The sequence below is a fragment of the Meles meles genome, chromosome 1 (genome assembly GCF_922984935.1).
Source record: "Meles meles chromosome 1, mMelMel3.1 paternal haplotype, whole genome shotgun sequence".
Taxonomy (NCBI): domain Eukaryota; kingdom Metazoa; phylum Chordata; class Mammalia; order Carnivora; family Mustelidae; genus Meles; species Meles meles.
In genome coordinates, this window is record NC_060066.1 from 152,002,159 (window position 1) to 152,027,885 (window position 25,727).

The 25,727-nt window shown below is 35.3% G+C and overlaps 1 protein-coding gene and 1 pseudogene across 1 annotated transcript in view; one reads left to right on the forward strand and one right to left on the reverse strand.

The window, feature by feature from the left end:
* Window positions 1-25,727, forward strand: part of PIGK (phosphatidylinositol glycan anchor biosynthesis class K) — a 122,840-nt gene that overhangs the window by 58,983 nt on the left and 38,130 nt on the right. The window contains exon 10 of the mRNA XM_046010478.1: window positions 23,794-23,878. Within this exon, the coding sequence (XP_045866434.1) occupies window positions 23,794-23,878 (85 nt within the window). The remainder of the gene's footprint in view (window positions 1-23,793; window positions 23,879-25,727) is intronic.
* On the reverse strand, window positions 24,504-25,371 carry LOC123945462 (annotated as a pseudogene).

Sequence of the window (25,727 nt, forward strand, 5' to 3'; positions counted from 1 at the left end):
TGGCAAATGTATACAGCTAGATAATCGCCTTGCTCATCCATCACCACAAGAAATTTCCTTATGCCCCTTTCTGCCCTTACTCATATCCCTGGAAACCACTGATCTCTTTTCTATTCCCATTGTTTTACCTTTTCCAAACTGTCATATAGATGGAATCATATTCTGTACCCCTTTGAGTCTGGCTTCTTGTATTAGCATAATGGATTTCAGGTTCATCCCTGTTGTCACATGTATCAGTAGTTTATTTTCCTCTTTATTGCTATGTGCTCTTCAGCAATAAAGAGGGACACAGACTGCAGATAGATGGGATTCAGGTTAGCCATTCACCAATTGAAACAAATTGACATTTTTTTTCGCCCACCAGTTTTTGGCAATTATAAATAAAGCCACTATAAACAATTACATACAAACATAAGTTTTCATTTTACTTGAATGAAATACCCAGTAGGTTTGCTGGGTCATATGGTAGCACATGCTTAACTTTCTAAGAAATTTTCAAACTATTTTCCATTAGTCTCTGTACCATTTTGCATTCCCACAAATAGTGTTCAACATTCTTTTTTTTTTTTTTTTTAAATATTTTTTATTTATTTATTTGACAGAGAGAGATCACAAGTAGATAGAGAGGCAGGCAGAGAGAGAGAGGGAAGCAGGCCCCTGCTGAGCAGAGAGCCTGATGCGGGACTCGATCCCAGGACCCTGAGATCATGACCTGAGCCGAAGGCAGCGGCTTAACCCACTGAGCCACCCAGGCGCCCCAGTGTTCAACATTCTTAATTATACATGGGATTGTCTGTTTAATTTTAACTCTTCTAGTAGGTATGTAGAAATATCATTATGATTTTAATTTGCATGTTCCTAATGACTGAAGATGTTGAGCATCATTCCATGTGCTTATTAGTAATTCATTTTTTCACGAAGTGTCTATTCAAGACTGCTCAGTCTTGAAAAATTGGGTTATTTGCTTTCTTCCTAATTATAAGATTTCTTTGTACATTTTGGATACAAGTTTTTTTTGTCAGATATATGAATTGCAAATGTTTTTCTTAGTCTTTGTCTTTCCTTTTCTATCCTTAATATCTTTAGAAGAACAAGAGATTTAATGTTGATGAAGTTCATTTATCCATATTTTCTTTTATGCTTAATGTCCTTCATGCAAGGATTCTTAATCTAATTCAAGGTCACAAAGACTTTTATTTTATTGTCTTCTAGAAGTTTTATAGTATTAGCTTTTATGTTTAGGCTATGCTTTACTTTTAAGTTTCGAGTCGAGTGTTAAGCAGGAGTTGAGTTCATTTTTTCCATATGTATATCCAGTTATTCCAGCACCGTGTATTGAAAAGATTGAATTCCTTATTGGATTATATTGGCACCTTTGTAAAAAGTCACCTGGTCACCATATATGTGAGTCTATTTCTAGGCTCTATTCTGTTGTATTGAACTACATATCTTTACACTAAGTTTTGACATCAGTTTATATACACCATACAACCAGTTTTTCAAGGTTCTTTTGACTATTCTAGATCCTTTGTGTTTCCATGTAAATTTTAGAATCAGTTTGTCAATTTCTTTTCTTATCTTTAAGGGAGTGGGGTAAGGACAGAAGGAGAGGGAGAGTAAGAATCTTAAGTGGGCCATGCCCAGAGCAGAGCCCAATGCAGGGCTCAATCTTGACCTGAGCCGAGGTCAAGAGTTGGCTTTTTAAAAAAATATTTTATTTATTTATTTGACATAGAGAGAGAGAAACTGCAAGTAGGCAGAGAGGCAGGCAAAGCGGGGGGCGGGGGGGTTAGCAGGCTCCCTGTTGAGCAGAGAGCTGGATGTGGGCCTTGATCCCAGGACCCTGAGATCATGACCTAAGCCAAAGGCAGAGGCTTAACCCACTGAGCCACCCAGGCGCCCAAGAGTTGAATGTTTAACCTACTGAGCCACCCAGGTTTGTCAGTTTCTTAAAAAAAAAAGAAATAAACTGCTAAGATTTTGTTTGGGATTGGATTGACTCTATATTAATTTGATGAGTGTGGATACCTTAACAATATTGAATCCTCTGATCCCTAAACATACCTCTGCATTATTTAGAATTCCTATAGTTTCTGTCTGTATTGTTTAACAGTTTCTGTGTAGATGTTTCCTACCCCTTTCATTAAATTTATTCCTAGCTGTCTGTTTCTGATGCTGTTTGAAGTGAAATTTAAAAAATTTACTTTTCATTTGTTGCTTAACTACAGAAGTACAATTTTTTATATTTAAAAAATGTATTTATTTGTTTGTTTATTTTTGAGAGAGAGGGAAAACACAAGCATGGGATAGGGGCAGAGGGAAAAGCAGATTCCCAGCTGAGTAGGGAGCCTGATGTGCGATCAATCCCAACCTGATCCAAAGGTAAACGCTTAACCAACTGGGCTACCCAGGTGCCCTAATTAATTTTAATATTGACTGTATTCTGGAATCTCATTGAATTTGGGTGTTGATAAATCAAACCCAGTCAAAATTCGAGCAGGCTTTTTTGTAGAGATTGACAAAATGATTTCAAAATTTATATGGAAATATAAAGGGCCTATTTTAGTATTTCTTATATTACATGAATTCTAGTCTCTATTGTGTTTACTAGGAAATCAAAATGAAAATTTAAATATACATATTTAGTAGAGTCATCTGTTTTGGAGCTGGGCAAAATAGACTGAAGAATGTGAAACTTTGTGATCAAACAATTCACTGAATATTGCTCATAGAAATTATAAGATGATTTTGAAACTTTATGAACCATAGGTTTATCAAAATGGTTCAAGCAGCAGTTGACAGGATTTCTTTCCACCATTCTGCATACCAGTATATTTTTTCAAAGTGATTAACTTAGTCATTAATATGATTCTATATTATTGTAAGCATCTTATTTGCCCATTTATTTTATATTGTTATTTATAGTTGTTAGTCACTACAGTCATTCAGGAACTCATTAAATTAGAATTTGAGAGCATAAATTAGATGTGATTATTTGATTTATAAAGACAAAACTGATAATTTAATTATCCTTCTTGTCAGTTTGTATACATTAAAGTTTTTATTGTTATAGTTTTATTTTATTTTATTTTATTTTAAAGATTTTATTTATTTATTTGACAGACAGAGATCACAAGTAGGCAGAGAGGCAGGCACGGGGGAGGGAAGCAGGCTCCCCGCTGAGCAGGGAGCCCAACGCGGGGCTTGATCCCAGGACCCCGAGATCATGACCTGAGCCGAAGGCAGAGGCTTAACCCACTGGGCCACCCAGGTGCCCCTATTGTTATAGTTTTAAATAATATGTTGATCGGGGCACCTGGGTGGCTCAGTGGGTTAAAGCCTCTGCCTTCAGCTCAGGTCATGATCCCAGAGTCCTGGGATCAAGCCCTGTATCGGGTTCTCTGCTCGGCAGGGAGCATGCTTCCCTTCCTCTCTCTCTGCCTGCCTCTCTGCCTACTTGTGATCTCTGTCTATCAAATAAATAAATAAAATCTTTTAAAAAAACCAATATGTTGATCATTTCATGGACAGTTTTTTTTTTTTTTTTTTTTGGACAGGTTTTTTTTAAGCAATTTATTTGACTACCTACAATTAAACAAAAACATCCATTGAGTTGGTTTATGACTTTTAAGAAATCGTGTATAGGTATAATATGGCAGAATATAATATAGTATTGTATCCCTTTGTGTAAGTAAAACTTCTCTGAATAGAAATTAGTAAATATTATGTTTCCTAGGGATACTAATTTCCAACTAATGTTTATTAATGTTTAAAACTGATCAAAACAAAGTTAATTTTTTTTTTTTAAAGATTTGTTTATTTGACAGATAGAGATTACAAGTAGGCAAGTAGGCAGAGAGGCAGGCAGAGAGGCGGGCAGAGAGAGAGAGAGGAGGAAGCAGGCTCCCAGCCAAGCAGAGAGCCCGATGCGGGGCTCGATCCCAGGACCCTGGGATCATGACCTGAGCCGAAGGCAGAGGCTTTAACCCGCTGAGCCACCCAGGCGCCCCAAAACAAAGTTAATTTTAATTTAAACACTAAACATATAGGACCTAAAAAATGTAAATTGAAAAAATTTTAAAATGATATGGTGTCATTTATAAAATAGAACATTAGGGGCTTCTGGGTGGCTCATTCAGTTAAGTGTCTGCCTTAGGCTTCAGTCATGATTTCAGGGTCCTGGGATTGAGCCCTGCAAAGGGCTCTCTGCTCAGTGGGAAGCCTGCTTCTCCCTATACTCGTGTTCTCTACTCATGCTGTGCTCTCTTTCTTTCACTCTCAAATAGATAAATAAATAAATAATCTAAAAAATAAAAATAAGATAAAATAAAATAGAACATTAGAACTTAATCTGTCGGGCTGGCTAGGATATAAGGTTATGAATTACTTTGGGAAAGTAGATTGTGGGACCTTAAAGGTTTAACTCTTTGATTCTATGTTCTGTGACTCTCTTGGTCTCCTTAAGAATTGTAATATTATTGCTCTGTTCCACTAAATTAAGCTTTAGAGTCTTAAATGAGTTAAACCAACTTAATGTCTATTGTCTGAATAGAGGATATTATAGCATAATAACCAAATTCCAGTCAATTCATTGGAATCAGTCAGCTCCTGAATTTAGAACATTTGTCCTATGTGTACTGTGGACAGACCACATGAATTCTTTGATTCTCAATTTCCTTATCTGTTAATGGGAATAATAACTCCACTTTATAAGGTTATTAAGAGAGTTAATTTTTATTTTTCTTATAAAGTTCTTAGTTCTATGCTCAAATATAGTAAAGTGCTTAATAAGTGTTACATATTAGTGAGAGAATATATCACAAATATTGATAAGAATTATTGCTAGAATTCTATTTTTAATGTATTTTTGGCCATTTGCAAAAATTATCTATTCTACTTTTATTAATCTAGTACTAGAAAGTACTTATTTTATAACTGTGGGTTTCTTATTTGGAGTACTATGGAGAATTGGGAATTTGTTTTTTACCAGAAGATGGCAGTAGAATTACATGTGTGTACATATAGAACAGTTATATTTCTTTAATGCTTAAGATTGGGGTAGTTTTTATCTTCAAATAAATTATGATATTGTTTCTTCATACCAGTGAACAGGAGAAAAAGACTTGATAGTGAATTTCAGGTTAAAAAAAGGATGATAAAAATTTTTATATGTAAGTTGTCTTACTTTAATAACATTGAATTTTTAAAAAAATAGGTAAATAAAAGATCTTTTTGAATTGCTACTCTTCTGGCATATTTCTAGTGTATGATTAAATACTTTATCAAGAAATTCTTTAAGAAATTGAAGGGTCATAAAAAATCTTAAGGTGTGTTTGAAGATCAGTTATGATTAATTAGTAATAGAGATAGAGCAGTTTTCATTTATAATTGATCAGTGGGGAAAACTGGATTCAATATTTTAAAAATTGTTTTATATATAACACTTTAGGGTTGTGGCTATTAGGTAAAAGCAAGAAGCAGAAGACACTTATATTAGTAATATAAATCTGTGATCCCCGTTTCAGAAATTGCCATTTTTATTGAAATCATGGTATGCCTTGTTTCCTGGTCTTCAAGTATTCTACAGGTGAAGTATTGCCAATTGTACCTTCTAATGCTAGAAGGAACCTTTAAGGCAAACTGATGTAGTAGAAAGAGTATGGAGGTGAATGGACTTACATTCAAATTCTGGTTTAGTTCTCTGCTTTTGCCTTCAGGCACATTATTTAATCTCTGTGAAACTCAGGTATTTTATCTCTGAAAAGGTGATCTACTCTCTCCCCCCAGAGTTATTGTGAGAATTGGGGATAATGTATATAAAAACGAGCATACTTTGTCAGTGCCTTTTTCAAGAGTATAGCATGTAAAACTCAGGGCAGCCATACTGATGTCTCTCTTCCAGTGCAGAGGGTAAAGTAGGAGTGTTATCATCTTTATTTGGTGTACTATAGAGCACTGTTTGTATGGCTTGGTTTATATTTTTATCAGACATGCTACATATTGCTCATTGGCGGGACTTATTTTTTGCTTGGTCTTCCCATATTCATGTAACTGATTTTTTTAAAATATTTTATTTATTTATTTGACACAGAGAGAGAGAGAGAGGGCGAGGGAGCACAAGCAGGGGGAGAGCACGCAGAGGGAGAGGGAGAAGCAGGTTCCCCACCGAACAAGGAGCCTGATACGGGGCTGGATCCTAGGACCTGGGATCATGACCCCAGTTAAAGGCAGACACTTAACTGACTGAGCCACCCAGCTACCCCTGTAATTGATTTTTTTTTTTTAAACTCTATTTTAGTACTTTATGCTTATTTCATTGTGTTTTTATCTTAACAATAATTACCTTGTAAATATTAGCTCATTGTTGTAGCCTATCAGTCTTTTAGAACACTCATTCTGATATGATAATGTTAGTGTTAAACTGTACAAATTTTACTGTGTGGGGAAAGTGAACGTGGTAAGGAACCAGGGCTGTGAGTTCTTTGCCAGCAATATTCTTCATAACTGATAGCAATTTGGGGGCATGGCTGTTAAATTTATTAGAATATTATTATTTTCTTAGGGGTAATTAATTGGTAATTAGAGAGTTCATAATGATTTTTTAAAATAAAGCCAAAAATGTACCTAAAAACTGTAAGTAAGATCATTTATGTTTTTATTAAACTAATATAATAAATATTATTTAAAGTATATTTTTCTTTTTTCATTTTTTAGAGGGGTTGGATAGAGGGAAAGGGAAAGAGAGAATCTTAAGCAGGCTCCATGCCCAGTGTAGAGCCTGACATGGGACTCTGTCTCACAACCCTGAAATCGTGACCTGAGTGGGCACTTAACTGATTAAGCCACCCAGGCACCCCTAAACTATTTGTGTGTGTGTTTGTATATATGTATGTATGTATGCATATATGTATGCATTTTCTATATATGTAGTAAATAAATTCCTGTAAGGTAGCAGGTAATAAAAAATGCTGATTTAAAAAAAATATATATTTAATTTTTTATTTGACAGAGAGAGAGGTCACAAGTAGGCAGAGAGAGTGGGAGAAACAGGCTCCCCACTGAGCAGAGAGCCCGATGCGGGGCTTGATCCCAGGACCCTGAGATCATGACCTGAGCCGAAGGCAGAGGCTTAAACCACTGAGCCACCCAGGCGCCCCAAAAATGCTGATTTTGAAATTAATTTCTCATAAAAATAAAAAATAGGAAACGGAAAACATTTGATTTTGTCTTGGTAGTATAAATAGTAATTAAATATTTATGTGAGAAAGGGAATGTATTATGTTTCTTCATGAAACAAACATTAATAATTTTCATTTGAGCTGCAGACATTAATCTATCTAACATTGACTAGTTCTGTTATTTCTCCATTTTTGTTTGAGATTCAGATATATAAGCTTCTTGTCATACTCAGTGATAGTCTGGACTTTGTCCTTTTTTTGTCTATAGAAATTGTCACATATTATTCTGAAAGCACTTATGCCAAAGAAAGCACACATTGTTATGGAATTTTTTTTCAGTAAGATTGATCAACCTCATTTTAACTTCGATATTAAGAGTCTTTCTTTGTTCTTCTTCTCATGGGATCAGCTTCTAATGTTAATTGTTTTCTAGTATGATTTCTCAAAAGTGAAAAACAAATGAAAATTAATGAAATAGAATAGTTCAAAGGATATGATCTCAGAATATGTGAATTTGTCACATGATCCTAAGGGTGGATGCTGACTGAGAATTACTTTGCTTCACACTGGGTAGTAGTGGACCTAGTTTAATGGGTATGAATAATTGTCAGAGAGTCAGATACTTGGTAAGCAGTTTAAGCTGAGTTGTATTAAAATTAGTATATCTGATTTTTAAAAATGTTTATTCTTTTTTTTTTAAGATTTTATTTATTTATTTGACAGAGATCACAAGTAGTCAGAGAAACTGACAGAGAGAGAGGAGGAAGCAGGCTTCCTGCTGAGCAGAGAGCCCGATGCAGGGCTCGATTCCAGGACCCTGGGATCATGACCTGAGTGGAAGGCAGAGACTTTAACCCACTGAGCCACCCAGGCACCTCTAAATGTTTATTCTTATACCAAATATATGAATATTAAGTGTGTGTATGTTGAGAGATGGGGTAAGAACATAGTATTTTACCTTTCTGTTAGGTGACGTAAGGACTGCATGCTGTAGGATAGTCTTTTGCACTTTTGCTATAAGGTACTAAGATAGGTACTAATGAGCTTTATGGTGAGACAATTATGAGTATTAGCAATCTGTGGCCTAGAAATACTCCCTCAGTTTCTGTTGCTTCCAATACAAGGAGTTGTTGACTGTTTTAATTGCTTTGCATAAACATGACGTAGACATTTAAATTTTGTATCAAATAATTGGGAGAACTCTATGTTTTAAAAATTTTTCATAGTGATTTCTTTTTAGTATGCTAAAACACTGTAATATGTCTTCTCAGTCATAGAAAAGGATTAAAATATATCTTGTATGACTTCAGTGTTATGGGTGGTTTTTTTTTCTTTCTAATTTGTTGAAAATTAGGCATAATAAAACCTTGAATATCCAGAAATTAGGTAACTTCTAGTAATAAAGAGTACATGAAAGGTGCCAGAGTTGGCTTTGAAAATGAGAAATCCCATTTTTGCCTTAGATGTAAAAACACAACTTGACTTTAATGGCCTTTGGCATTCATAGTTTGAAATTTCATCCGAAGGAAACATTTCTCAATAAAAGAATACCCTATAATATTCAGAATTAGATACATTTCACTTTCCTCAGAATAAGAAATGAATATAAATGAGTTAGAAAGGTGGTTTGAAGTTAATAATAAAGAACAATCAATTGACTTCAGTTTCAGAATTGTTGCTGACTGCATTTTTCTGAAAAAACTGATGTTATAAAATACTGAGATGCTCAGGCAATTACAAAAAACCCTACAAAACTACAAAAACACACTTTTAAATACATAGGAAAGCTACAAGACTACAAAGAAAGTAGTTGCATGGAAACAATACAGTTTGATGGATGACATTCTGGCTTTTTCCAGATTGAACTAGAACTAGTGGTATATCCTTATTCAGTGGAGATGCTGCACAGGTTCAGTTTTGTATATACTGTTTCTAGGTAGTAGCAGTTGAGAAATCCAAAAATGCAGCTTCCCTAGGAATTTGGCAACAAGCTCAGATTCTTTTTTCCCTTTTTCTTCTAGGCCTACTTAGACTTACGATAAAAAGTATCAGTGAGTTGAATCCTTCTCCTAAAGCCAACCAGTGATGTGTCCAGGTACACCTTAATCCATGCATGCCTTTAAAGGAACCACGCTTTATCTTGCTGCAGGCCCTTTTATCTCTGAGGCAGAAAGTATATAAAAGCCCATTGCTGAATAGTGGCTCCCAGTAGGCAGCTCCACTTTCCTCAGCGATAGGAAAATCTGTTGAGGAGTACATATAAGAAGCTAAAATCCAAGGGGTAAGTAAATGTGGAAGCTGAGGCTCCCCTAAATGATAATTCCTGATATAGAAATCTAAAGTTTTGGGGGCACCTGGGTGGCTCAGTGGGTTAAAGCCTCTGCCTTCAGCTCAGGTCATGGTCTCAGGGTCCTGGGATCGAGCCCCGCATCGGGCTCTCTGCTTGGCGGGGAGCCTGCTTCCCCCTTTCTCTCTGCCTGCCTCTCTGCCTACTTGTGATCTCTCTCTCTGTCAAATAAATAAAATCTTGAAAAAAAAAAGAAATCTAAAGTTTTGAATTAGAATGGCTGTCTGTGAGAGTAAGGACAACAAGTGGTGGGTCTATTTGTGGGTAGTTAGGCTCAAGAAAATAACTCAGCTTAAAATTGATTTCCCAGCTAAACTATGGTTAAAGAATGATCAAAGAATAAGAACATTTTCAAACATATAGAAACTGAGAGTATTTTGAATCAATACACTTAAACAACATCTAAAGAAGATGTGCTTCTTGAAGAAGGCCAAGGAGCTGGAAAAGTCTGAGTGGAGGAAGAATGCTGAGCTTATTGATTAGTAAAAATGGTAGGAAATTTAACAAAAATTGAGTGTTTTATCATTATGATGACAATAATGATGACAATTGGGTAAATAAGATAAATCAAAGCACTAATGTATTTAATAATAATAATACATAAGAAGGAGAGGAGAAAGTGATGGGTTTTAAAGTATTCTGAGATTTTTTCCAAGGGGGAGAAGAGTAGTAAGTTTTAATAGCTTTAGATAGTAAGGTACATATGCATTTTACTTTGAGAATGACCACTAAATTAATAGAAATAGAGGAAATAAGATAGAGTACAGAAGAAAAATGGAATTAAAAAATCAATGAGGCTGCAAAGGAGTAGAAGGTGAAACAGGAAAAGACCGGAAAAATAGAAATTACAAAGTAAGAAAACAAATAATTACAATTATGTTGCTTATAAGAATACATTTAAATAAATGAGTTTTAGTTAAAAACAGATCATAATAGGATAAAAAAAAACTCTAACTACAGGCAGAAAACATAATGACATTAAGTATCTGAAAATAAAAGAATTACTGGGCAACTGCAAACAAAAAAAAAACTTACATGGTTATATAAATATCAGAAAAATAGACTTAAGGAAAAGGCATTTGCAAGCATAAAGAGGGTAACTAATGGTTAAAAGTTTAACTCATTAGGGAGAACATGTTAACTGCAATTACCTAATAACAGAATTATAATATTTTTTTAATTTACATACTTAAGAGTTTGATAAATTCACCATTATAAAAGATTTTCAGTATCACATTAGCAGAAACCTTTTTTCAGAAATTGATAAAAAATTTCCCCAAATGTTTTTAACTTAGAATATGAACAACATGATTAATAAGCTTGATCTGATAGATTCAACAGTTAGAGAGTAAACATTCTTCTCAAGCCCAAATGTAATATTTTTAAAAATTGACCCATGGGGGCGCCTGGGTGGCTCAGTCGTTAAGTGTCTACCTTCGGCTCTGGTCTTGATCCCAGATTTCTGGGATGGAGCCCCGCGTCTGGCTCCCTGCTTGGCGGGAAGCCTGCTTCTCCCTCTTCCACTACCCCCTGCGTGTGTTCCCTCTCTCACTGTGTCTCTTTGTCAAATAAATAAATAAAATCTTAAAAAAAAAAAAATTGACCCATAGTTTGTCAAACAAGCATGTCTTAAAAACTATAAAGTGTTCGAATCTTATGGAACTTTTTTTTCTGATCTCCACATCATTGTTACAATCAATAGCAAAAAAAGAATTGTTTAAAATATATATCTGTGGAAGTTCTAAAACACATTTTGAGTAATTTTTAGAATAAATAAAATGTCAATGGAAATTTTAAAAACTCTTAGAAATGAGTAATAATGAAAATACTAAACATCAAAAGTAGTAGGATAGAGTTTCTGATTCTGGATAGGATGAAGTAATTTGCAACAGGCTTATGTGATCCCACCGAGAACAACTAGAAAAGATAGACAAAATAACATTTTTTTAAAAGATTTTATTTATTAATTTGACAAAGTGAGACAGTGAGAGAGGGAATACAAGCTGGGAAGCAGGAAAGGGAGAAGCAGGCTTCCCGCCAAGCCGGGAGCCCGATGTGGGGCTTGATCCCAGGATGCATGCTAGGATCATGACCTGAGCCAAAGGCAGACGCTTAACAACTGAGCCACCCAGGTGCCCCCCAAAATAACATTTTTAAAGACATCAGAGAAGTACAGAAGTACTGAGGACCAAGAAGCTTAAAATCCAGATTTGGGAAAACGTCTCAGAGGTAACCTGAAAATTTGTAGCTACTTTCCACTAGGTTAATTTACTGATTTTGGGAATAGGCCAAAAATTGAGAATCTGAGTTGGTCCAGAAAGTTGGGTCATCGCTTGTGGATAGAGAAATCAGCGTAATTTTTGGTAATTGTGTGAGGCTAGAGTAACACAGTTGTCTTTCAATCACAAAACCAGTTTCCCTTTCAAGATCTTTGCCTCAGTCACATGACCAGTTTCCCTTTTAAAATATTTGCCAAATTTTGAAACTGAAGGAAAGCTGTTGTTCAGCAGGAAACCTCTGAAAACCGGGGCTGAATTTACTAGTCTTGTAATTCGGAGGAAATAAAGGTCTTCAGGGTGAGAATTCCTTAAGAACATACCAGCTGAGGGTTGACAGTTACGGGGACAGTGCCTTTACACACAATTTATAGTTACTTTTCCTGTTGGATATACTTACTGATTCTAGATGCAACAAGAACAGAAATTGGCAAACTACAGCCCATTTGCCTTACCTGGCCTACTGCCTATTTTTGTAAATAAAGTTTTATCAGAAAATAGCCATATTTGTTCCTTCATTCATTTAGATATTGTCTATAGCTGCTTTATGCTTTAAATGGCAAAGTTGGGTAGTTGTGGCAGAGATTGTATGGCCCCAAAGCCTAGAATACTCTCTGGCCCTTTACAGAAAAAATTTGTTCACCTCTACACTAGAGGAATCTGGGTTTGGTCTCTGATAAGGGTTGCTAATGGGGACAGAGTGGCCAGTAGGACTTTTGGCAGTTTGGTGGGCCTAGTGTGCCTAATTCTGAAGCTTTGCAGGACAACAGGGCAAAAAATCTAAACCAGAAACCTTTGAAAAGCATAGTGGCATTTTCTGCAATCCATCTGTATTGAGGTGACAAAGACCTGCCAGGCTTCAGTTTGAACCTTGAAGGTCCTTATCGTAAGAATGGGGGCAAATTAAAGGTAAATGAGTCTTATTAAAATTGTAAGGCAGTCGTAATTCAGTTCTGTCTCTCTGGTTGAATGGAAGTGATCAGACCCTCACTCCAGCTGCCTAGCAGAGGAAAGTGTGGATCTTTACAGATGGGAAATAGCATTGCCAGTAGGTTTTTAAATTTTTATTTATCAATATATAGTTTCCTATGTGCAGTCAACCAGAAATTGCTGGGTACATGTAAGACAGGATACTATAACCAGTTGCCAAGAGTAAAACAAAAATAAAACATGATATAGAAGTGGACCAAAAACAATGAATACTGTTACGCTGAAAAAATAAATAAATAAAAATTTTTAAAAATGGAAAAAAAAAAAAAAAAGAAGTGGACCAAGAAGTGATCCAGAACTTGGAGTTAGTAGATAAGAATCTTGTAAGTTCATATTAAATAAACCATGTTTTTAATATTTCAAGAAAAAAGGGAAGAATTCTGAAAAACAGATGAAAAGTTAGGGAAACACCAGAGAATATGAATATATCTAAAATAATGCAGCGAATATTCTAGAAGTGAAAAAGGTAGTGTCTGAACTAAAGAACTCAATGAATGGCTTAATGTCAAATTGGATGCATCAGAAAATAGGATTAGTGTGCCTGAAGACAATTCAACAGAAAATATCCATACTGAAGCAGAGAAAGAAGCAAACAGAAAAGATAGTCAGAAGCAGTAAATTCAGTATAATATAATATGTATAGTGTCTTAAACTAGAGGACAGATTGAAAATAGAGACGATTCAATAGTTAGAGACAATGAACAAAACTAATGAAATACATCAAAACACATTCAGCTAACTCTGCTAACCCTAAGCTAGATGAATCACAACTTGGCACATCATAGAATGCTGAAAAATCATAGAGAAAAATCTTTAAGGTCCACCAGAGAAGAAAAACTTGTTACCTTTAATACTGACATAAACAGTGGAAACCAAAAACAATAGAATAACATGTTTAAAGTGCTAAAAGGAAGAAAACTTCTAATCTATAATTCCATACACAACAAAAATATCTTCCAAAAATGAAGATGAAATAAGGTGCTTTCAGAAAGATAAAATGGGATTTATTGCCAGTGCACCTGAACTAAAATAAAAATAAATGGAGTTCTTCAGCCAGAAATGAAATGATTGTAAAGGGAAACACAGAAACTCCGTAAGAAGTGAAGAGAAATAGAATAGGTAGGTGTATCATTTATAATAATCACATATTGATGAGACAAAATAAAAAGATTTTGTTGAGTTAAAAAAATTTGTAGAATTAAAATATATAACAATAATACAAAACAGATAGACAAGTGGAAGTGTAAAATACTATTCTTACTGGAGAAATGGTAAATGTAAACAGTTTGATTAGACTAAAAAGTCGAAGTTAGGTGTTCTGATGTACAAGGTAACTGCTAAAATGATAAATATATGTATCATTACCACGTTAAAAGAGGAAAAAAAGGACTAATAAGATATTTGGTTAATTCGAGAGAAGAAAGGAAAGAAAAGAACATCAAATAGATGGGAAATAGAAAATAGATATTAGTTATAAATCCAGCTATATCAGTTAAGAAATTAAATATAATTAGACCAAATACCTCATTTGAAAGAATAGGTGGTCATAATAAATTAAAAACAAAACCCCAATATGAGAAATTTCCAATAGAAGGTCACAAAAGTCACTTGGAATGTGGCTAAAGTATTATTACAGGGGATTTAGGAAAAAAGTAAAAGAAATGAGTTAACCCTTCAAGTAAAAAAAAGAAACAAAAAAATACCCTCTCCCAACAAACTGCCAACAAACAGTAGGCTTAAATGTTTTATCCTTCTAACATCTACCAAACACATGTTGAATTGACATTTATGAACAGAATAAAAAAAAAAAAGCATGCTACCTAACTCATTCAGTGGAACTAGTTAATTTTAAAACCAAAACTAGATAAGAAGAGTATGAAAAAAGTATAGAGCCAGTCTCACTTATGATCACAAATGTATAAATCTTTAATAAAATTCAAATCCAGTAAATTATAAATAAAAATACTTCCTGACCAAATAGAAGTTCTTAAAATCACAGTGATGGCTTAGGATTATCATTACACTAAATGAGAATTATTTTGTAATTGTTTCAGTAGATACAGAGAAAACATTGGACTGAAATTAATCAATCAATAATGATGAAAAAAGGCAACATGCCTTAGAAATAAAAGGGAGCTGCCTTGACTTTATAATGGCCATGTATCTAAAGCCAACAACAAATATTATACTTAAGATTAATCTTTATTTATTTATTATTTTTTAAAAGATTTTATTTTATTTTGAGAGAGAGAGCGAGTGAGAGGGGGAAGGAGACTCCTGGCTGAGCAGGGAGCCTGACACAGTGCTCAGTCCCAGGACTCTGGGACCATGACCTGAGCAGAAGGCAGACACTTAACCAACTGAGCTACCTAGGTGGTAGCCCAAGACTGAATCTTTAGAAGCATCTCAGTGCAATTCAGACAAGATACGGATGCATGCTATAATTTCATCAATTCATCACTGTACAAGAAGTCCCAACTAATGCAAAGAAGACAGGGGGACAAGGGAAAAGTTAGGAGATATAAGTATTAGGAAGAGACAAAATTTCCCTGTTTTTTTAACAGAACATATAATAGAAAATCTAAGAGAATCTACCATTTCATAATTATTAAACTTAGTAAGAGTAGAGAAATAGGAATAGGGAAAGATGTCATGCTACCCAAAGCATAGCAAATTTTAAAAGATTGATAAAGTCTATTGCAACAAAATTAAAATATATATAGTAAAAAAAAAAGTAAACAAAGTTAAGAGAAAGTGTGAGTGGAATTATTTGCAACATGTATGTCAAAGAATTCTGTCCAAATTACATAAATAAATCTGCGCAATGATTTTTAAAAAAAAAGGCCAATAGAAAAATGACCAAAAGAAATATGTTTGGAAAAGAGGGAAGACTCTTTTTCAGTGAATATTTAGATATGTTTTTAAAAAGTAAGTATAAATTAAAACAATGAGATATTATTGTAGAAAATTCAGAGGTAATGATGGAGGGAAATGGGAATGTACACATTTCTGGGGCCAGCATAAATTGATCCAGTTCCTTTGGATAGCAATCTAGTTGTTTCTAGCAAAATTTAAAATGTGTGTAGTTATGACTTAGCAAATCCATCTTATAAATTATTACTCCAGAATAGGCATTGGCAAACTTTTCCTGTAAAGGACCAGGTATTAAATATCTTAACTTTTGTAGGTCATACAGTCTCGGTTGCAAATGCTCTGCTGTTACAGTGCAAAAGCAGTCACAGATAATATAGTTACAGATGAATGTCTGGTTCGAATAACTATAGATGCTAATGACCAACTTTTATATGTTTCATTGTCCTGAAATAGTTTTCTTTTTTAACTTATTTTTTCAACCATTAAAATATGTACAAACTGTTCTTAGGTTATAGGACATACAGAAACAGGTGACATCCCAAATTTGGCCCGTGGACTGTAATTTTCACGTGTTGTAGAACATCTCTTGCACATGTAGACAAAGCCTGGAAGGATATTTATTGCAACATTATTTCTAATAATATATAATTGAAAGCAAATGTCCATTAATATTGGAATATCTAAGTAAAATGGAGCGTTTTCATATTATGCCATATACCTATCAACAGGAAAAAACTAGGTTGATCATCACATTGACGTGCTTGGATTTCAAAAACAATATTAAATGAAAAGAGCTAGTGGCACAGTTTTACATAGAATACAGTTTATTAATGAAACTGTAGATATTCTACATACTTTCCATGCATCACAGATATGTATGTAATAGCAAAATAAAATGGCTAGAATAGTACACATAAAACTGTAGTTATTTGTACCTAACGGAGTGCCTACTGCAGGGTAAGTGCTCAGTAATTTTGACAGGTTCCCTCTGACCATCCTCATGCTGCTATTTTATAATTACTTTTGACTTCTACAAAGGTAATTGCTTATGTGTATACAAGTTAGCTGGTTTTGTGAACTTTTGGAAAGCCTGCCTGCAGCTTCTACCAGCCAAGAGGCTACTCCTGAAGTCCCTCAGTGAAAACTAGAGCTTGGTTTTCAGGGATTTTGTTAAAACTGCTTGATGGAGTTGCTCAGGAGATACGCTTTTTTAACTGGTGTGTGCCTTTTTATACCATCCTGCAAGCTGAGAGAAACTAAGATGCATTTCAACAGTTGGACCATAAGTTAATGTAGCTTAGTTCTTTTGGGAATTAACTCTCTGTTTTTTGTACCTCAAATTATGTATCTTTCCCCCAGCTCATCTTCTTCCTTGTGCTTCTTCAAAGTAAGTAATAGTCAAGATTTTGTTTTATTATCTTCTTACACAAGTTTTTAGTTTGATAGTTAGAAGAATGATGATGCTGCAAGTTTGGGAGAGGAATCTCATTTCAAGGAAGATGATGCATTAGATTGTTATCTCATAACAGTATTCACAAAAATAATCTTCAGTGACTCTTGGGAACTTTCTGGAGTTGTAATAGCATTTTGTGTTTGTCTCTATTAACCAATACATTTGAGTTTCTTTTCTCATTTCTTTAAACTTTTAGGAATGTCGTAGGGCCAAGGTTTGTCAAGTGTATTTGTATAACAATATTATGTTGTCAATTGTATAAATGCTTGGGCATGTTTTAAAATGCAGTTTTGGAGTGGAAATTTTTCCATCTTTTTTTGAAAAACAGGATTGTATTAAGAAGTTGATTTTGTTTCTTTATACACTTCTAGTTTCAAGTAATGACTTCGAGTTATCAGGTTCAAGAGACTACACAAACTTTGGCTAGCTTCCTGTTTTTGATATGTTTTGAGAATTTCTTCTTAGTGATTTTGCATTACTGTAGGTGATGTGTCTTGAATTATTAATCTTCTAAATTTTTAGTTTGTCCTTGGCACAACACAGTGTCTCTGCTTTCTTCTTTTTTGTCAGGCGTATTTCCTATGTTTGAAAAGGTGCCTTGGTGTTCTGCTCACAGTTAGCTTTGTCATTTTATATACAAATAATCTAATTTCAATATAGCAATAAAGAATAAAAATCTTGCCTGTTTCTGAATCAAAGATGTATGGACACAGTAAGTAATTTTACAGTGTATTTCAGGAGTGCTTGGATAGCACAGAAAGATTTTTGAGGGCACAGTGACAGAATTAAAGAACACAAGAGATGAGGAGTTGTAAAGACCAACTTAATAGGTGTCAGAATTTTGCCAGGAGTATTTTATTTAGTTATGCAGAGAACTTGGATAATATTTGGTTTGAGATGGTAGCATCACTATATTGGATCCAAAACCCTTTTACAGTATAAATAAATTCCACTTACTGTGGTTTTCTACAAAAACAGTTTAAAAAAAAACAGTCAAGTAAAAAAAGGAATGCACAGATTTTCCACATAGAAGTTATTTAGATAGATCTTAGTGAAATGTCTTGGGAAAAGATAATAGAAAAATTACATCCTATTAGGAGGTACTCAAAATATTAAATAAAAGGAATTCTAGGATGGCTTTAAGAGAGAGAACCTTGCCATATTGCAAGAGAAAAATTCCCAGTTTCCTTAGGATGGCAGCCATATATACATTGAAATTGACATTTGTAGTTTTCTCCCTTTCTGAATTACTGTAAGCATGAACTACTTGAACAGAGGCCTGGGGCTTAGAAAGTGTGGCTGACCTTAGGTGACAATTTGAGGAAAGCACTCATTCTGAGAGAATGGAAGATATCTTACAAGGGGTGGGAATGGGGGTTCCTTTGGAGGCTTGGTGGTAAAAGGAAAGAAAGAAGCAGCTGAAGATAAGGATCCAAAGGAAATAAGATAATTTTTTAAAAGATTTATTTATTTATTTATTTGACAGACAGAGACCACAAGTAGGCAGAGAGGCAGGCACAGGGCGGGGGCGGGGGTGAGGGGGTTGGCTGGAGAAGCAGGCTCCCTGCTGAGCAGAGAGCTCAATCCCAGGACCTTGAAATCATGACCTGAGCTGGAGGCAGAGGCTTAACCCACTGAGCCACCCAGGTGTCCCAGAAATAAGATAAATTTTTTTTTAAATATTTTTTATTTATTTGACAGAGAGAAATCACAACTAGGCAGAGAGGCAGGCAGAGAGAGAGGAGGAAGCAGGCTCCCCTCGGAGCAGAGAGCCCGATGCGGGGCTCGATCCCAGGACCCTGGGATCATGACCTGAGCCGAAGGCAGAGGCTTTAACCCACTGAGCCACCCAAGCGCCCCAAGATAAATTTTTTAAAAAGACAAATTATTCCCACCACCACAACCACCACAAAAAATACCATTTTTTAAAGAATCTACACTTCACTGTAGCCACAGAGGAGGGTGCTCTTGAACTGAGAAACCTAATAAGCCACCTTACCTCTGTTCTTATCACAAGGTAACTTGCTATTGCTGATTCTGGAGAAAACCAATATAAATAATCTTCAACAGAAAAAGAAGCCAGGATCTGCACAAAATTGCTCTAAGAAAACAAAATTTAAATAACACCTTCTAAACACACACACACACACACACACACACAGGGTTAAGGAGAGAGAGAGTATGAAAGGAAAAATAAACAGAAAAGAAAAGCCATAAAGTGAGAAACTTGAAACACAACACTCGAACATGCATAACCTATATTAAACAAGCAATTGGATTATGAAAGACACTATGAATTGGAGTTCCAAAACTCACAATTGAAATGGACAGACAACAGATGTATGAAACAGGAGCTGATTGAACTCTGGAAGGAAATCGACAGAAAAAGACAAAAATCATTTCAGAAATGAAAACTAAATTGCAAAGTACCCAAGGGAAGATAGATATTACCAAAAGTTCAGTAAGAGACGTAAAGAAGAGAAATGAAAAAGAGTCAAGAAAATGAAACTGAAATAAGAAAGCTGAAAGGATCAAAGAGAGAATGATAGAGAAAATTCAGTATATTTAGCTGAAGAACTGAAACTAGAAAAATAAATGGAAAATGAACAAACATAACATTTAAAATAATAAACTTTTCTGAAATAAGAGGGGATCTTCGTCTCCAGTTTGAAAAGGGTCCTGTGTGCCTGGGACAATTGATCTAGAACAACTGGCTTAGCTATATCCTATGTCTGAGTATTAGAAGTTAAAAGGTTAAAAGGGCACGCAGGCCTCCAAGCTGAAACATGAAAATAAGTTTAAAATTTTAAAATATACTAAAAGTGAAAATAATTAAAATGGAAAGAAAATCAGTTTTGATACCACACTTCTAGCACATATAAAGTAAGAAAATGATAGGCATTTTTAAGAAATTCAAAATGAGAAATAATTGTAATTTATTATGAAAACACTACATGAGCCAAAAAACCTAAGTTCGTAGTGGTGGTTCAAAGATTACTTGTGAATTGTACTTAGAGTGACTTTCTAAAAATGTCCTGTAGTTATTAAGAAAATTTTCAGACCTACTCTTGGTTGATGCATGCTAACATGTTTAGATGTAACTGTCATGATATCTGCAACTTACTTTCACATGTTTCAGAAAAAAAATAAAACAAAAAGAAAATATAGCAGTGTGTCTGGAATTTTTCATGCTAACCATTTGGCATTTTTAAAAAGTCACTCAAGGGGCACCTTGGGTGTCTTAGTCAGTTAAGAATTAAGGTCACGTCTTAATGTGGGTCATGAGATCAAGCCCCACATCTGGCTCCACACTAGGCAGGGAGCTTACTTAAAAAAAAAAGAAAAAAAAGTCCCTCAAAAGAAATTGCTAGATTTCCAATATTTTTGTATCTTTTATAGTTATTGAGAAACATTTTGCAAATTAAATGTATTCCATCTTATGCATTGTTGCTTTACATTTTTGGAATAAACAAGGAAAAAGTATCTTTTTCATATTTCTTTATACTCTTAGAATTACTGCAGTGATTTAATCTTTATTCATTTGTTTCAACAGATGTTTATTGAAATGGCTATTACCCTAACAGGACTCCAGTCAGTGGCACTGAACTGTATTGAGTAGTCATTGTGTTCTTCCCCTCCACAGACACACAGTAAAAAAGAAACAAACACAAATATATACCAGTTTCACTTAGGTATCTCTTTGATGATGAAGAAAAAATTTTTTGTTGAATGATTTTTTTTAATGATTGAATTGTGATAGTTGTTATATACCCTTGATACAAATCCTTTTTCAGATACATGATTTGCAAAAAATTTTTTTCCATTCTGTAGGTTGCTTTTTCACTTTCTTGATAGTGTCTTTTAAGCACAGAAGTTTTAAACATTTTTTTAAAGATTTATGTATTTATTTCAGGGAAAGAGAGTGGGTGCGAGAGGGGGGAAGTGCAGTTGGATAAAGAGAATCTTCAGTTGGACACCCAATTGACTGAGCCACACAGACACCCCAGAAGTTTTAAATTTTGATGATATTCAATATAGCTGTCTTTTTTTTTTGTTGTTTGGTATGTGTTTTATATACCTAAATTTCTTAAGTGTACATTGTGAAATTGTACATTTTAAAATAATGGGGGTTTTTTGGTAATAGACATTTTATTTTATTTTTAATCATGGTAAAATGCAATTTATTGGGACACCTGGGTGGCTCAGTTGGTTGAGCGGCTGCCTTCGGCTCGGGTCATCATCCCAGGCTCCCTGCTCAGCGGAGAGCCTGCTTCTCCCTCTCCCTCTGCTGCTCTGTCTACTTGTGTTCTCTCTCTCTGTCAAATAAAGAAATAAAATCTTTTTTAAAAATGCAGTTTATTAGTCTGCTAGGGCTGACATAATGGAGTACTACAAACTGGGTGGCTTAAACCACAGAAATTTACTTTCTCACAGTTCTAGAGGCTAGAAGGGCAAGATCAAGGGGTTAGCAGAATTGGTTTCTTCTAAGGCCTTTCTCCTTGACTTATTGATGGCCATGTCTTCCCTCAGTGTCTTCATTTGGTGGTTATTCAGTCTTCCTCTATGCCCTGGTCTTCTCTTCTTATAAGGACATTATCACATGGGATTAAGGCCTATGCCAGTGACCTCACTTAAACTTAATCACCTCTTTACAGACCCTATTCTAACTCATATTCTGAGGTACTCTCTCAACATATGATTTGTGGAGGGGACACAGTTCAACCCATAACGTTTATGTAACATAAAATTTACCATTTTAACCATTTTTAATATCCAGTTCAATTATTATGAACTATTATCAGTGTCTATTCCAGACCTTTTTTCATCTTTTAATACTGAAACTACTGAAACTGAAACAGTATTCAGTTTAATACTGAAAACTGAAACTATTAAAAGTATCTTTTAATACTGAAACTACTGAAACAGTAACCCTCTGTTCTCCCCACCTTTACCTCTGGCAACAACCATTCCACTTTCTATCCCTATAAACCAGTATTTTTTTTTTTTAAAGATTTTATTTATTTATTTGACAGAGAGAGATCACAAGTAGATGGAGAGGCAGGCAGAGAGAGAGAGAGAGGGAAGCAGGCTCCCTGCTGAGCAGAGAGCCCGATGCGGGACTCGATCCCAGGACCCTGAGATCATGACCTGAGCCGAAGGCAGCGGCTTAACCCACTGAGCCACCCAGGTGCCCCCTATAAACCAATATTTTAAGACCTTTTTTTTTCATCATGAGTGAGTCTTCAAACTTCCCCCAAATTAATTATTTTTATACTAATTCTGTAAGGCATACACAGGCTTTTACCTAGTTAAGAGGTTCTTTAAGCTTTTAAATCATCGGCAAAATTTTGTCCTTTTTTTTTTTTTTTTTAAGATTTTATTTATTTGACAGACAGAGATCACAAGTAGGCAGAGAGGCAGGCAGGGAGAGAGGGGAAGCAGGCTCCCTGCTTGAGCAGAGAGCCCGATGTGGGGCTCGATCCCAGGACCCAGAGATCATGACCTGAGCTGAAGGCAGAGGCTTTAACCCACTGAGCCACCCAGGAGCCACTGTCCTTGTTTATCTGCCTTTTTTCTGGAGAGTTTCCACATTGCTCATCATCCCATTCCCTAACTGCAGCCCTAGAGACGTAGGCCAGTCTTGTTTGGTTAGTTTTCAAGACAAATTAAGGCTTCTATTTTTAAAATTTGACTTTTAAATCGATAAGTTCCTGTGTAATTTACAGAAAAAAATGGGTAAAAGAGGCTTAAATATGTTTAGGTATATTGTTTTAAAATCTAATGGTTATTTCCGTTTTCAAAAAAGGGTCAATAATTTTTTAAAAACATTTTTTTCTAATCCTTTTCATTTGGGGAGATTTTATTCTTACTGTGTACTGTGTACTCTTACTGTGTACTTACTGTGTACTGTATTTTCTATATTATGTCAATGCTGCATCTCATTGTAAATGTAGATATTAAAGAAAATATTTTTCATATAACATCTCTCAGATAGTTATTGTTGTCTTCATTTTCATATATCCATTCAGCAAACATTTATTGAGTATTATATAGTAAACATTGGTTATACAAGAAAGAATAAGACATGATTTCTGTCTTCAGGGAGGTGAAAAATTTATCTAGACAGGCTTAAATAATTATATTTGAAATAGGAGTAAATAAAGAAGGAATTGGTGGTTGGTCCCAACAGGAAACAGAATGGGGAACATCAGAGAGGCAAGGAGCTTTAAGGCCCACTGGCAGGCAGCCAGTAGTTGGATGTGGCTGAAGCAATAGACTGGTACATAGAGAAGGAGTTGCTAGAGATGGAGGTTGAACGTGGTTGGAGCCGGGTTTTGAAGACCTTTAAATACTGTATTAAAAAGTACACCCTATGAGCAGGGAATTCTTAAATATTTTAAGGTCCAGAGTAAAAGACAGGATCTGATAATATTAGATAATATTGGCTAATCTTATTCCATAGTAATTAGAGGCATTCTGAATGTACTTAGAGATATGTCATTGAAAATTATCAATAGGTGGGTTTTCATAGATTTTGATAAATACTGATTATTTCAGAAACATTAAGTATAGGATTTTTAATAGTTTTCATATTTGTCATATTTAAATATTTGCCATATTTAAAAATACTATTTACCTGAGCCGCGTGTTTTTAAATTCTTTTTTTTTTTCCAGATATAAGAAGGAATGGATGAATGAGGAACTAGTGGAACCACTGAAATATGCTGAACAACTTCCTGTAGCTCAGATAATACACCAGGTTTGCTTCCCCCATTTTATTCTTTTGAAAGAAACAAGAGTTTTAATCTTTGAAAAGTAATTGCCTTTGTTAGGTTTTTCAAAATCAATGTGGTATAGCTGAAAGGCATTCCAGGCTATCCATGCCTTTTTAGACTCCTATTAAAAGGCTACTTGCTGTGCATCATGGAATTTTTACTTATATAAAATACAGGGTAAGATCAGAATTATCTTTTGTTCATTACTTAACAACAAGACTTAATTTCAGAAAACTTTCATTTGAACCACTGTAGCACTTGTTAGTGACAAGGAAAAAGAGCTGAAAAATTGTCATTTTGTGTAATTTTTTTGAGTAGCTAAAATAAGAAAACAATCTTTCCTTACTTCCTTCACCCTACCCCATTATCAACTCTTGTAAAGTGTAATTCTAAATGTCATGTGGGCAGGGTTTTTTTTTCATTTCCAATTATAATGACTCTATCATCCGTTCTGCATAACTATAATTTTAGAGAAGGCAGTGTGGTAGATATTTAAACTAAGTCTTAAACTAAGATTTTATATAAATTTTATATATATATAAGCATATAAATTCTGGCTCTGCCCTGGCCAGAATCTGAGAATTTTATTTTATTTTATTTTATTTTTTTTTACCATGCAACAAAACTTTTATTAACATTTTGAACAGCTGTTGAGAAAACCAGTGACTCAGTTATTACTGAAACTGGTAATTTCTAAACTTAAATTGGGGCAAAATGGCTATAGTGCAGAACAATGCCATCATTGGGCACTATGAATTCAAAACTGAAGAATTAACAGCCACCCCTCAGACGGAGAACCATCTTTCTGGATGTTGTAATCAGAGAGAGTGCGGCCATCTTCCAGCTGCTTGCCGGCAAAGATAAGCCTCTGCTGGTGGGGGGGGGGGGAGGGGGGATGATGCCCTCCTTATCTTGGATCTTGGCCTTCACGTTTTCGATGGTGTCACTAGGCTCCACCTCCAAGGTGATGGTCTTGCCGGTCAGGGTCTTCACGAAGATCTGCATGCCACCTCTCAGGCGCAGGACCAGGTGCAGAGTGGACTCTTTCTGGATGTTGTAGTCAGAAAGAGTGCGGCCATCTTCCAGCTGCTTGCCAGCAAAGATAAGCCTCTGCTGGTCAGGGGGGATGCCTTCTTTGTCTTGGATCTTGGCCTTCACATTTTCGATGGTATCACTGGGCTCCACCTCCAAGGTGATGGTCTTGCCAGTCAGGGTCGTCACAAAGATCTGCATGCCACCTCTCAGGCGCAGGACCAGGTGCAGAGTGGACTCTTTCTGGATGTTGTAGTCAGAAAGAGTGCGGCCATCTTCCAGCTGCTTGCCAGCGAAGATAAGCCTCTGCTGGTCGGGGGGATGCCCTCCTTATCTTGGATCTTGGCCTTCACATTTTCGATGGTGTCACTGGGCTCCACCTCAGGGTGATGATGGTCTTGCCGGTCAGGGTCTTCACGAAGATCTGCATTTTGACCTGTTAGGGAGTGGAAGGCCAGTGAACGCAATGACGTTGAGTCACTCAGACGCCAAGACACCCACACCCAACAATGCCAGCCACTCCTCGAATCTGAGAATTTTAAATGCTCTATTGACAAGAGTCATGGCCTTCAGAACTATCAGATTTTTCAGAATTTATAGATTATAGAAAATATTGAAAACCCTTAAATATCAGAATATGTCAGAATTTTAGGTGACTGTTAATTATTATCATGACTCTTTCCAATGTCTTTGTCAATGAAAAAGATTTTCATTTAGCGGATTTGGTTAGAAGAAGTTCTGGTTTGAGAAACAGGTTTTTACTTTAAAATGTTGGCTATATAGATCTTTTCATTGACATTG